This window comes from Phaenicophaeus curvirostris, chromosome Z, assembly GCF_032191515.1.
Source record: "Phaenicophaeus curvirostris isolate KB17595 chromosome Z, BPBGC_Pcur_1.0, whole genome shotgun sequence".
Lineage (NCBI taxonomy): Eukaryota > Metazoa > Chordata > Aves > Cuculiformes > Cuculidae > Phaenicophaeus > Phaenicophaeus curvirostris.
In genome coordinates this window covers 27121183-27135429 of record NC_091431.1, presented here as the reverse complement: position 1 = coordinate 27135429, position 14247 = coordinate 27121183, and the positions used below count along the sequence as shown (strand labels likewise).

At 38.6% G+C, this 14247-nt stretch overlaps 1 protein-coding gene across 2 annotated transcripts; it reads left to right on the top strand.

Annotated features, from left to right (window-relative positions):
• Positions 1-4115: 4115 nt before the first annotated feature.
• On the top strand, positions 4116-12540 carry LOC138733592 (protein FAM240B-like). 2 transcript variants are annotated; one of them, XM_069880961.1, is made up of 3 exons: positions 4116-4204; positions 10816-10973; positions 12253-12540. In XM_069880961.1, the coding sequence occupies exons 2-3, from the start codon at positions 10834-10836 to the stop codon at positions 12329-12331; spliced, it is 219 nt and encodes a 72-aa protein (XP_069737062.1). In that variant the 5' UTR covers positions 4116-4204; positions 10816-10833; the 3' UTR covers positions 12332-12540. The 2 variants fall into 2 exon arrangements, with proteins under 2 accessions (XP_069737062.1, XP_069737063.1); XM_069880962.1 differs by having other exon boundaries at positions 4124-4204; positions 10829-10973.
• Positions 12541-14247: the final 1707 nt, after the last annotated feature.

Genomic DNA, 14247 nt, shown 5'->3' with positions numbered 1-14247 from the left:
CTGACATCACCCCATGGAAATGAATACTAATAGCAAAGTCTCTGCTGATTTTCATTAATTTTTTAGCAGCAAGTTTGAAGCTTCCAACAGCTCTGGTTCATCTCATTCAGCTGTATCTAAACGAGGAACCTAAAATTTGGCTGTGTAGAAAATATAATGTTATAAAAACAAACAGAAGGCTGCATTACCCCACTGAGATACTGTTCTCTGTCTATTATTTGTATTGGGGCAGAACAGCCCCAATCCCAGCTCAAACAGCATGCTCTGCATTGGCTGATTTTAACAGAGGATCAAAACCCTCTTTCCTACACTCATTAAATTGATGCCTGAGGGTTTCTAAAGCAATTGGGTCCCTGACTGCAGTGCCATAGTAAGATACAAAAACATGAAGGCCAAATTTGCAGGCAAATTCAACACATCATCATAGACGCCTTTCTGGACAGATCCCTGTAGAAGTTCACTTGATGCAGACTTTAAGGTAGTTTCAAACACATGCAAGTGCTGAGACAGAGCAGGTAACTCCAGCAGCCTGTTCCTTTCTTTGTAGCAGAATTCCCCCCTGCAGTGCAAGGAGCCAGACTAATTACACTTCCATGGGAAAACATCTGTGTATCTAGTTGCTCTAGTGGGTAAACTTCAGCCTGATGCAATTTAAACTGCTTGAAAACTTTACATTCCTGTAAAAATAGAATCACAAGAAAAAGCTGCAGGCAGACAACTAACAGGAAAATTTCCAAAAGGTACTGGTGGATCTTACATATCTAATTTTTCTTCTCTGTGTCACAAAGGCAATATCACGATTGCAATAAACTCTAAACGACCTCTATAAATGTTTCAAACATCACGTAACTGTTGTCACTAGGAAGTCTAACAACTAATAAAGCATGTCAGCTCTTCAATCTGCTGCTTTACTGACCTTGAGATTGTCCCATAAGAGGTATATCCAGAATACATTCAAAGGGAAAATCCAGCATAGGTAAAAGGTACTCTTGCGTGCAAACTGGAATTCCAGTTCTTAGTTCATTGTGGTTTGTTGGGGTTTTTTTTCTGTTAGTTAAACATGACCCTGCTGCTTTCTCACTGCCCAGTCCAAGACTCAGTCCAATAAAGGAAAAAATGTTTTTGAAAACCTCATTGAAACTACTTGACCCGTTCAGTTTTCTGTCATGACTATTTCTCCCATATACTTCAATTCAGCAGTCAGTGACATATACAGCAGTGAGGGACTCCTAACCACACTTGTTTTCTCCAGATGCGTTTTCAGAGGTGCCAACATAGCACAGCAGTTTAAAATCAATGCATTTGCAGCAGGGAAACAGGGGAACACTGACCCTCTACACAAACACACCGCATCAGCTTCAGGACAGCCCATCAGGGAACCTCTTGCCTACTGTCTCACTCTGGCCTCACCTTTAACTCCATTAAAGGTTCCAGTCTGATGGTTGGGAGATTTTAAAACCTGACACTAAATATTTACAGAAGCATCAAGACCAGTTAGCCAACATCCATGGGAAGATAGACACCTAAACTGATATGGCACTTACCTACCATCTGAGTCATCTGCTTGATTCTGAAATTAATGAAGCTTGCATAAGGCTGCTAAAATTGCTGTGACCTGTGTTGCTCCTTTACCAGTAAGGACAAGGTCCAGTAGTGACAGAAATCCTTTCTCACAACTTTCTGACTGCCATTGCATCAATCAAGAACGAGACAGATGTGAATACCAGATGCATGGTGAATACAGAAGAAAGACACCTCAACAACACGATGCTATACCTGCTTTAAAAACTTACCTCTCTGGATTTTATTTTCTTCAGTATCAAAGAGAAAAGAAGCATGAGGTGTTTACTTAATTAGCAAGTTCTTGTAGATTTTGTATGTCTTCTGCTTTCACCTCCTCCTCTTTAGCACCAGGTCTAAGAACATACATGGACTGTAGAGGCCAGACTGACAAAATATGGGCAAAATGAACCAGGATTTCTTATGTAAGAGTAAGATCTGATTACTACTTTTATTTTCAACTTTCCCAAACAAGAGCAACAGCATGCAGTCAGAATAAGGAGGCAGAATTTGATTGCTACATATAAGTAACACCTCGTGTCCTCCAAAGGTTTGCACTTTATCAGTCATTTTACAGATTCTTCTGCAGTCCTTGCTAATGATATCAAGTAGCTGTTTACAAGAGCTTTGGCAAACTACAGATGACTGCTGTCATACAAGTAGCTTACCATAAGCAGCTCTGAGATTTGCTTAAGGAGTAAACAAAGGCTGAAACAACCTAAATAATTGTCACTATATTAAAGCTTACTTGACAGCTGCCCTGTTTTTAAGAGGGAACTTTCTTTCCAGTCACCCGTCAACACACTGTTTCTTCAGATATGGCTAGCCTAGCAGAATACTAGTTCTGCCCAGGATTTTTGGATGCTGGGTATCCTTTTATCATGTGTAAAGGGCTACTATGAGTATACAGATGAATTGTTCATTGTAATACAGTCAGTATTTAGAGTCAGTACATAACATGTATCTAATCTACTGCAGATGATCAGAGTGTATGCAATGTCTGTCACATTTTGGCTGTGCCTTATAAGGGACGTCAAATCTGCACAAATGCAGAAATGTCAATGCATCCAGGGTATAGCAAACCAGAAATAAATATTCTGGTCTGATGAAATGTGGACACCAAATTGCTGTCCTGAAATTAGAGGTCTGCAAATGTTTAGGGAAGGCATTGCTTACATTATAATACTAGAAACCAAAAGTCTAACTTATTGTAAATTTAGCTAGGTGCTTTTAGGGGTAAGAGGAAGTTACCCCAGCTCTGAGTCAATTGGCAAGGAAGCAGTTATGGTCCTCTGCAGCGCCATGGTGGTTAGCACCACTGCTGTATCAAGCCTGGACACCAACCTATCTTTATAATAGAGTATTATTTTAATAGTCACCCAGTAGATTGTATTCACTTGCGATTTCCACAGCCAGCCAGAGTTTGATCAGGTTTTCCAAAAATACAGCAATCAACTTTACCTATGTTATGAGTTTCTTTTCAGTCCTATGCATGTATCTAGGATTAAAAGCTCTGAGACCAAATTACATTTGTTATCATCATATGTCTAGAAGGAAGAGTTGACTTCTATGGTTTCATATGATATGAGGTGGGGCAATATATTGAAGAAAGTAAATGATTCAGACAAACTGACTAGTATTTGGAAAGAGTGGAAATTTTCCTTTACAGATGAAGGCTGCAGCTACTAGGTTTTGCTCAGGGTTTTCTGTTGTAAATCTGCCTGCAGGAAAAAAAAATAAAAATACGAACTACAGAAAGTATCCGTCTAATGGCTACTGCTTTTCTACTTGAGGTCTGAAAAATGACTGCCAAGGAAGGTTAAAATAATCAGCAATGGTATAAATACTACTTAAGACAGAAGTCACATATGGTATATTAGGAGTGGAGATGGATTTAATGAATACTGAGATCAATGCATATATCTGTGATCAACGAAAGCTGCAAAATATTTTTGTCAGCAAATGAAATTTAAAGATAGAAGTAAACGCTCAGCTGTAATAGAGTTATAACAACTCCAAATGGCAAAACTGTTGCTGGTTTAATGTATGCTGTCAGTTAATGTTAACTAAACAGACAATTCCTATGATGATTGCCTTGAAGAGAACAGATTGTGTGATAGGTCATAATCAAGCACACATCCTTAGATTAACAGCTCCAAAGCACTGCATACTTCTGTAAGTCACCCTGTAATGCAAAACCAAGTGTGATTTGTCACACCATTTCAGCTTGCATTACAGCTAAGTTAGTAGTGTGGAATTTTTCAAGCTTCACAAGAGGAATATTAAAACAGATAATACTAGCACGCATTTTAAAGAAAATTCTCAGCACTTGCCAAGTCATGCTCTCTGAGGTATCTGCCAGTGTGGGAGGGATGCATGCTCTCAAGGTGGCCTGTGTTTCATGGTCATCTCAGGCAGGGGGCTGCAAAGTTCATTAAATGATCTTATCTCACCGCTGCTTCTGTTCAAAATAGCCTTGATATGATGAAGGATTTATGTTACCCCCACTTCAAATAAAAAGTACCGAGGGATGCATTTCATTACTGCCCTGTGACACTGGAGAAGCTAGGGCTGCAGTGGTAATATTCCTCATTTGTTTGTGTCACACGCAGGATTTATTTGCAGGAAGAGTCTAGCTCCAAAGGTGAGTAAGTATTTGGTTTTTTGCAGTAAGATTTTCATAATAATGTCAACAAGAAATGTGTTTTTTCTCTAACTTTAATTCTCACAAAAGTACATCCTAGGAAAGATGAGAGTGTGAGGAAAATGCCAGGGAAGAGTGCCCAATTTAGCAGCATTCTAAGGAAGCTGAGTAGCATTGATACAGAAAAAATATTTACGGGCAATTTCCACACCACAGCCCTGGATAAAACACCAAGAGATCTGTCTGTACATTCTCAACTGATGGGCGGAAAGGTAGCCAGGGTTACACACACACTCCTTTGTAAAGGTTTCCTAACAGCAATCTGCTGCTGAGGGGGGTTTCAATTTAATGGTAAACACCCTCACATGAATCAAGATCAGTTTCTCTTGCACATTTTGTCAGAACAGATGATCTAACAAAGAATATAAGCCCTGGGCAAGATTTCTCTTCTTTGATCCTAGACTATTGAGTCTTCCCGTACTCAAAAATCCAACAACAAAACAAAGCATGTTCAAGATCCTTGACTGATAAATAGTAATTGATGTTACCTACTTGATCTTAGGAATACAGCAGTTCATAGGATCGAGCTTCCAATATGTCTGTCAGTGAGGAAAGTCTAGTGCTCAGAAACAATATTTAATCAGACAAGTAGACTACAGCCACTTTAAATATGCCTTAGATATTGAAAACTGAAAGACAATGAGAGTTGGACAAATCAATGGAAAGCTCAGAAAGGTATTTGGATATTCTGTATTGCTCAATGCTTATAAATACTTGTTCACTTAATGCTTGCTTCTGTGTGACTGCCATCACAGTCCTGTCTGTGTGTGCCAATGGCACGATGCCTGGTAACACAGGAATCACCAAGGAGAGCAAGGCACAGGGAGTAGGAGAAGCTGGGGAGCAGAGGTGCTGAAAAGATGATCCAGGGAAAGTTTAGTGAGATCAGCACCTGGGGAGAAATACAGCTCCAGCAAGAAGTAGAGAGAGATTTTCTGGAGAGAACAATGTTGCTGGGGAAATCAGACAGAAAGATATTTGAAAGTGGAGAAGTGAGTCATTCAAGTTAGGCTGGAGGACTGGAGTGGGAAGTGAAGAGGCCAAGAAGTCCAACAGACATAAAAGCAGAGAAGGAAAAAGCAAAGGGACCTCTTGTGGAAACCCTTGGCAGTAGGCTGAAAGAGAAGAGTCAATAAGAACTACAAAATGGAAGAGAGCAAGTAGCTAAATAAATAAATACACAGAGAGCAGAACTAGGTCATTAACAATTGAATGGATGACCTGGAGGAAAGTGAAACTGTTGATTCCTCAAGGGTTTTGCTCAAAGCATTTTAAGGATTTTAACCCTCAGCTGGAGGACTGCTGAGCCTTTTGGTACAGAAAAGCAAGGCAGAGAATCGGTTCCCTCTAGTTCAATAATTCAGTTGTTCAGGTGTCTGGTACCCAGGGAAAAGTGAAAGCAAATAAAGAGAACTTAGGCTCAACAGATGAGGAAAACAGAAGAAAATATTTGCAATGCATGGTATTCAAAGGCGTTGATACTGCCACTGTAGTAGTGTGAGATGCAAAAGTAATAGCTGCCAGGAGCCTTGCTTTAATGTGTTTCTTTGTCACAAATGTACCATATGGGCTAAGGTCCAAATTTTGTAACTGTTCAAAGTATTTCAAGAAATGCTGGCCTCCAGATTACAAAAACCAGTTTTTCACAGGAAAGCAATGATTAACTTCAAAAATTAATAGGAACAATAAAAATGGTTGAACAGACTGCGGCATACTGCTTGAGTGCAAACATTTTAACTTGCATGTTAAAATCGCTTTATTTGCATGTTAGAATTGATTTGCCAGATGCACACCTGTAACTCCTGCACACAGCTAACTCCTGCTAGCATTGCTCACGTTAGTACGCTCATAATTTCCATAAAGAGAAAATTCCCATTATGCAATTCCCATTGCATGGAAAAGTCCAGTTAATTTGATTAAAGCTTATATAGAGAAGAATCTCCTATCTGAATCCATATCCCATTGAGAGCACATACTTCAAATTCTGTCAAACTTGGAAATACTGCTGGAAGGATAAATCACCTGTCTAGAATTCCCTTACTTAATTGCAAACTCCAGACAATATTTTTAAAAAAGAAAAACATGGATTGGTAGTCTGTAATTCTACAGTGCAAATGGAAAGAGAAGAGTACAGTATACATGCAAAGCCACGCATCTTTGTGAGGAGACACACTAATGAAGGGCATTGTTAGGGACCTGAGTGCATCAGAAGACATACCAGCCTTCCCTCATCCCCAGGCTGATGTTCTAGGTTAGCTCTGAGAGATGAAGTTCTGTAACAGGGCACCAGTGAGGCACTTAGAAAGGGCTGTGAGAAACCTCTCCTCCTAATGTTCACAACTGGCTCAGGCCATTCGTGAAAGAGACTGCACTATGTGACTTGCCACACAAACAGAAGGGTACCACTAAAGTGTTTTCTCCTACCTCTGAACACCTGAGATAGACTTGAAACTGGTAAGCTTCCCAGGCAGGATCTGAAAGCAAACATCAGTCAGCCCTGTGAGATTTGAATTGGCGACAGCTGCAGAAGCAGAACATAAATGATGTATTCAAGATCCAAGGAAAACAAGGGAAATCATGCCAGCAATAACTAGTCCCATTTTTTAAAATCAAAGCAGATTTGTCATTGAAGTCAAACATCAGCATTAGCAAAGATACTCTACTCTCCTATACACAGTGCGATTTTTTTTTATTGATTCTATGCGTTTATATAATAAGCACAGTCACCAAACAAGGTCCATGAAGAGTTAGATTAGTAATATGTTGTATTATTTCTAGGAAGATGCAAAATATCCTGAAAACTCCTACCTGTTGTACAATGCAAGAAGCACAAGAAGGTGAAAAAATAGCTTTCCCGATTTACGTAGATGCTTTTTAATTTTAAAAACCTTTTAAAATAATTGTCCAGTGCTGCAGAAAAAAAAAACAAAACCAAAACCAAAAAACAAAAAACTCCACACTTTTGTTTACATACCATTTTGCAGCTATGAAATTTGTGACTTTCAATTCTTTCCATGATACAGCGTGTCTCTTGTGTGGTAATCATTTCTCATAGAACCAATGAATACCAGCCTCAAACTAATGACATTTTTTAAATGTCAAGGTGTCGTATCAAATTGATCTTACACTCTTCTTTTGTTCTAACATTGTAATTTTTTCAGTTCCAGATAACAGTGCTAGTGTCACAGCTTCTCTGCCTTTGTAAGATCTCCCTTAACAAACTATGTCTAACTAATACCGACCTACCCCATCCAGCCTGGCCTTTAACACCTCCAGGGATGGGGAAGCCACAACTTCCCTTGGCAACCTGTTCCAATGTCTCACCACTCTCATGGCGAAGAAATTCTTCGTAATGTCTAGTCTAAATCTGCCCTTCTCCAGTTTTACCCATTCCCCCTGGTCCTATCACCACAAGCCTTTATGCATAGTCCCCCTCCAGCTTTCTTATAGGCTCCTTTCAGCTACTGGAAGGTCGCTGTGAGATCTCCTTGGAGCTTTCCCTTCTCCAGGCAAGAGATTCATACACAGAGATTATTTGTTCAGATTGTTTTGGAGGCTGCTTGCATGGAGTCCATTCCCTTTTAAAGAAGGTCCATCTTGATAACTACTTTGAATGAAATACCAAGGTGTGAAAATAAACTACACCCAGGAGATAACTGCTGGTGCAAAGCCTCAATACTGTTCTATGTCCTATTAATCTCCTCTGAAGAATAAGCTGAAGCAGGAAGGGAAAAGAAAATGTTTCCAACACAGAAAATTTTAGCACAGAAACTTTACCTTAGGACAAGTGAAATGCCTACAAACTAGGTTCGATAACCCAGATTGCACACACAACCCTGAAGCTTTACGGCAACAGTTTTGAAATGGATGGCAGGAGAGAGGCGAATTCAAACACCTACACACATAATGCATAAAGGCAAAAGAAACTGAGTGGATTATTTTAGCAGAGTTATTGTACAGTTCCTACAATTGTCATGTGAATGGGCTCAAACAGAGGGTTTTAAATAAAAGATAATTTAGGGTATAATGATTCTACACTTCAGAGAAGCAAATGCTGATGCATTGGCACACTGGTGTTTATCAAGGAGTTACGAGGATCAGTAAAACAACGATGCATAAATTCTAAGTTCAGTTGCTTTCATACATATCTGAGTGCTCTCCAGTATTAGGGAGAAAGAACATGAAAGTGACGATTAAGGGCTGAGTAAGTGAAAATACAACACCAAGGTATCTGTTTGTTAACACAAAATAAAAGGTTAGGAAAGAAGGATACACTTGGACAATCCTCTTAGTGTGCCTAAGCAACCACACATGAAGAAAATGTCACAGCTTACAGACACTCATTCGTGCCCCTCCCCCACACCAAAAAAAAAAGTCAATGTAATGTATAATACTATACACACTTTGTAGTCTCAGCAGGGTTCTTACTTTCTTCTAAATATTGCCAGCATCAGATGTAAGGTGAATAACAATGAAAACTAATTCTGAACTTCTTTTTTACTCGGTTCAAACCTTTCTCCTTGGGATTTTTTGACTTGGGGTGGGGTTCTGGAGAGACATTTATATGAAATACACTCAAACCAGCACCAAGAATATATTCAATCAAGCATGTATTTGGGCTCAGTTATACATCATGGCAATGGGTTCCACAACTTTGACTCATTCAGCAGAGATATTGACCCTCGTATATGCAGAAAAACCACATCCACAGCAGGTTAAACAGGAATTTCTAATAATTCAGAAGAATGAAGTAGTTATGTTTGGGATTATTTTCAATCATCGAAACCAGGAGACATTATTTCCTGGCAGGTTTTGTTGGACCCTCAGAGATATTTGGGAATTTTGTTTGCTGTTCTTCAAAACTATTTTTAGTCTCAGAGATTAACCGCTGGAGTGGGAGGTCCATTAGTTTGATGCAGGTGGCTGTTGCTGTTTCTTTCTTATTTAGTTCTAGATTAATCCTGGTACACAAAAAGTTAAGAAAGGTAGTAACTGCTACCTCAGAAGAGAGATTTGGGCATTGATGGCATTGATGTATATGTGGATATATATAGAATACATTTATTTTATGAAAGCACATACTCATATTAAAGGAACATTTTACCTGGAATTGGTATCCTCTAGCACAGCTGGAGGTGTTCAGCTGTACTTGCAATTTACATTACAGACTGATGCCAACACTTATACATCTAGTTATAATTTGCTTAGAACCTGGAAAAATGCTCAGTAAATGTCTTCTGCAAAAGTTAGTCTCAAATACTGTGTTTCTAGCATTTGGAGGATATTAACTGATATAAAGAGGTTTTACAGGGAATCACAGGGGAATCACAGGAAATCCAATCAAGAACGGACCTCTTCAAAAGGGCTGCTTTTGTTCTCTGCTCACAGAGTTTTCATAATGTGTCTCACAGTTTTTCACAAAACATCCAAATCCCCAAACGAAATTTTGTTAAGATTACCAGTCCCCAGTTTTGCTTTTCTTACAATGCCTGGCAGGGGAATGGCAGCAGTTTCTGCAAGCTCTTCCAGGCTAACCTTGAGGGGCTTGTTTATAAATTCTCTATGGCTCTGATTAAAATAAATTACAAATAATTGCCATGATTTCAAACAATGCATGAGAGACCCCTAAATATTTGTTTAAAAAATTAAATATTCTGGAAAATATTGTAATGGCACGTTCCTGCAAAACCACACAGCAATTTGAAAGGCAGCATGGAGATACTCATTTCACATTTAAGGAAGTTTTGAAAGTAACGATATGATTTGCTCTCTGTAATGTGGGATACAGAGGCTTGACTGTTAGCCCATGAAAAGTTATCCTGAGACAGGTATTTTTTTACCTGGGGTAAGATTTACTCCAAAATTTATATTTATATGACATTAAATGAAGGCAGAAGAACACAATGAGGATATATATAAACATATTCAATGAAATAGTTCTGTTTTGAAAATTGCAGGAGAGAGAAAAATACTTGATAGGCAAGGTGGCTTATGCAAGTCAGCGTCTTATAAAATTATGTATATACTTTTTATACATATAAGTTTTCTCCATTCCCTGATAATGTTACAGTGAGTTTTATAATGATTAACAGCAAATTGATAGAGCTTTTCTTCCTCCTTTTTTTATTGTTAATCTGCAGTGGTCACCTTATTATTTTATAGACATGAAAACACAGAGGAAAAAATCCCATTAGAACTAGCAATTTTTATATTTCCTTTCCAAGTACAGTAAAAAGTATCTTAATCTTCAAGCTAGAGAATATAACAGAACTGTCCTGCATTGTTAGCTTAAAGGTCACAGGCAGACAGAGGTGAGAGATTATTGAGGTGAACAAGAAAGAATTAAAATCACTGCAGATAGAATGTCCTCAAGTGTCAAAGTTAGGAATGAAAAGCTTAAATAGTGAGTCATGCCTACTATAATCTTGATGCTACCAAAAAAAAAAAAAAGACTGTGTGACCCTAACACTGTGAAAATCCAAAGTAGCAAGTGTGTGGTTTAGCCATAAAAATAGATAAGGAACCAATAACTTGTAATATGCTTGTTTCAGATTTCTCCTTTAGAGAAAATGAATAGCCAATACATACGTCATGAAGTGCGAGGATGTGAAACTAGTGACCTGAGGAACTTCTGGGAAAAGACTATTGAACAACAAACTCGGTACCTGCAAATTGAAAAAGAACGTCAGCGAAGAAGTGCTCTGACAAAGTGGGTAGTTTGCATCTGGAAAGGTTGAGTTTCCATTGTAATTATTTTTTAAAGAAAATGGATACCTACACTTAAGTTATGAGCTGAAAGTATTTTTCTTAGATTTAAAAAAAATAATAAAGCCTCCCAAACAGGCATGCAAATGCTAAGCTATGGCTTCACAGGATAAGGAATAATTCATTTTTGTTCCGTAAATTGGTTCGAAGTGTGGAACATTCTGAAGCTATCAGGACAATATCTAACAGTGCAGGCTAGGTATTGTCTCAAACATCAAGGCTTGTGTTCACAGCAGAGCTAGTACAGATGTGTACCTGGGCCATCTTCTTTCTCTGTGGCCTTGTTTTCACAATAATATGGTCTGATTTCAGATGGTCTAATTTGTATAAGGTAAATCCACAATAAAACAGACAGTTCAAGTGTACTAACTGACCAAGGCAACCATAATCCATAGCTGTATTTCCCTCATCGGTCATATTTATGTTAGTCAGCCACAATAAGAATGATGAGTCTGTGGCAATATTGCTACAGTTTTACTTTACATGAAGTTTCCATAAGCTGAAGGCGCATGCAATGATGGCTATTTTGTCTTGAGACCATTCAATGAGAAAACACTTTTTTTTACCATCTCACTCATACCTGTCTTTGGATTGATGCTTGAAAAAATAAACACAAGAATGGCCCTGCATTAATAACGGTGGATGAAGGAACATTAGAGTCAGTCTCTAGCATGTTTTATCCATTTGTAACTAACCTAGTTTCAACATCTCAACTCCTCAGCTGTAAAATTTCTGCCTGTTTCATCTGAGGCAGTCTCTCTGTGGTACCTAGATAATACCAAACATAAAACAAAATGCCACCTATGACCTTAAGCTGTTTGCTATGAGTCTAACAGTAGTTTCAACATGAATAGGTGTTTCCAAGAGAAATAGTGTTCCAGAGCCTCTGTGCAGTACATTTTTAGTGCGTTTCTGAGGAGGAGAATTGGGAAAGTGTTGGGCGATGCTACCCAGCAGGTGGCAGCAGGCAATCTCCAGTGGAGAAGTCAAGCCACTCTGGCACACAGAGGCACTTGAGAAAGGGCACACTGGAGATGAAGATGAACCACGAAGCTCAGGTGAGTGCTTGTCGAGATATAAGAGCTAGCTCTAAAGTGCCATCCAGCAAAGTGCTCTAAAGGAGCAGGCCTTTTTCCATAATGGAAAAGCACCGAAGGATTGGTGGGATACATGAAGAGAATAAATCTGCTTGAGGACAAGTTGATTTGTGTTTCTGCCCTTAGGCTCAGAAATGAATGGATGGAGAGGCTGGAGAAACGAATAAAAATGTTGAGGACTCAATCTGAAGATTCATCTAATTGAAGATCCCACACTCACAACATGTTTGGCGGCAAAAAGAAAATTGTTTTGTTGGAAAGCATGATCGTGTGATGTAAAAGCTTAAGTCAATTTTACTTTGTGCCTTAAATGAGCTAAAATTAATTAGCTGTCATTGTTAGAAGTTTCATACATGAAACATCTATTGCTGCTTTTAAGATTATGCATCCATCCCTTCACTGGATAAATAGAGACGGAAGTACTCTAAAGTTTTCAAGACTAATAAATCCTGGTTCACTGAGCTCTAGATGTCTGGAAAAAGAGTTCAGTTATACAATTAGTGCTCAGCAAAAGCATTTCCACAACATTGTGGGTATTTGTATAGATTGATTGTAATCTAATGGAGTCATATTATTTCAAAAATTTTTAATGAATAGTTCAGAATCTTTTTTAATATAACAGAGCCCAACTCAGACTAAGGAAGAGGGGGCATGCACAAACAATGCTACCACATCCTAGATCACTAGTGGAAGCAGACTTGGTGGGAGTTATAGATCCTAGCTGCCATATTAAAGTCTGTGAAGCTATTAATATGTATCCTGAGAAATAGGTTCTGTGAGACACCAACAGGAGTGGCCTAATTAGTCAACCCACATTAGCTAACTTGAGACATTATGTCAACAAAGAGAAAACAACTTGGACTTCTGAGGCTGCTTCTGGTACCTGGCCTAGTTTGTCTAGAGCTGACTACATAACTCTTATACCACAGAGCAGCTTTGTGTGTTTTCACAGGTATTTGTTATCATGAATAACAACCAACCTCTAACACTTTTTCCTTTCAAGACCCAGAACATATTCCTTAACAACCAGTGCCTTCAGAAACACTGCAGGTTTCCTCTCCTACATCCCCTATTAGTCAAAAATGTTCCTAGCTCCCCTCCTAATGTGTCATTAGGAAATGTGGCATTTCCTCTAGCAGTATCAAAGCATTTCAATAGGCTGACATAATAAAATTTCTTCCTTTCTAGGGTGACTGCTCTGTTCCTACCAGGATGCTTGGAGTAATGTACTGCAAAACTGGTTATTTGAGCATGCTAGAAATCTCTTCCCCCAACTGCACAGGCCGTTAGGACCTTTATATAGGCTGTTTCACTACTTCTTTGGTATTGTTTCAGAGTAAAGAAGATTTGAATTGCCAGTGGAGCAAGAAGAGAACAGTGGAAGGGTTTGAGGTTTTAAAATAGTTAGATCATCTGCTCTTTTAAAGCAAAACAAAAACTTGAAATACTGTTTTTTTCTCTCTTTATCCATTGCCTTCTAAATTCACTTTTGTGTGCCCAAGGGCAAATCAGATCTATTATGGGAATTTAAACATGTAAATAATGTTTGGAAAGCCTGAGATATCCATGAAAGCATGAAAAAAGATGACCTTGGAACATGTGCTCAGAAATCAAGGCATTGGCAGGTAGATCACCATACTAGATAACAGAGTTTGCCTGCGAGTTGAAAAGAGCTGCTGAACTCATGTTCTTCAGTTCAGTACTTTTCTTAAGCAATTTTTAAACTAACATCAGCTGAGAATATGCAGGATAAAGGTATAGTTACAGTTAAGCTATTCTTTTATAAACAATCATCAGATAGACATACAACTTAATATTGGAGTTTAGTAAAAACTAGATTTCCTTGAAAATTCTGGTTCAAACACTTCAATTCTTCCATCTTTTGCCTGTCCCTTGTGCTTATGGAAGCTCTACCTGAATTCCATCATGAAGCAGCACTGATTTTCATACCATTTTGGCTTAAAGCAGAGCTTGAATTCAGCCAGGGAAACAATTTACAACCCCTCATTCATTCTGTAAGTGACTGCATGAGGTGCAAAACAGAGAGAATCAGAGCTGGTATATTTAAAAAAGTAAAGAGGTACCCCTGGAATTCTCACATGGTTGAGATCCTTCTTCTTT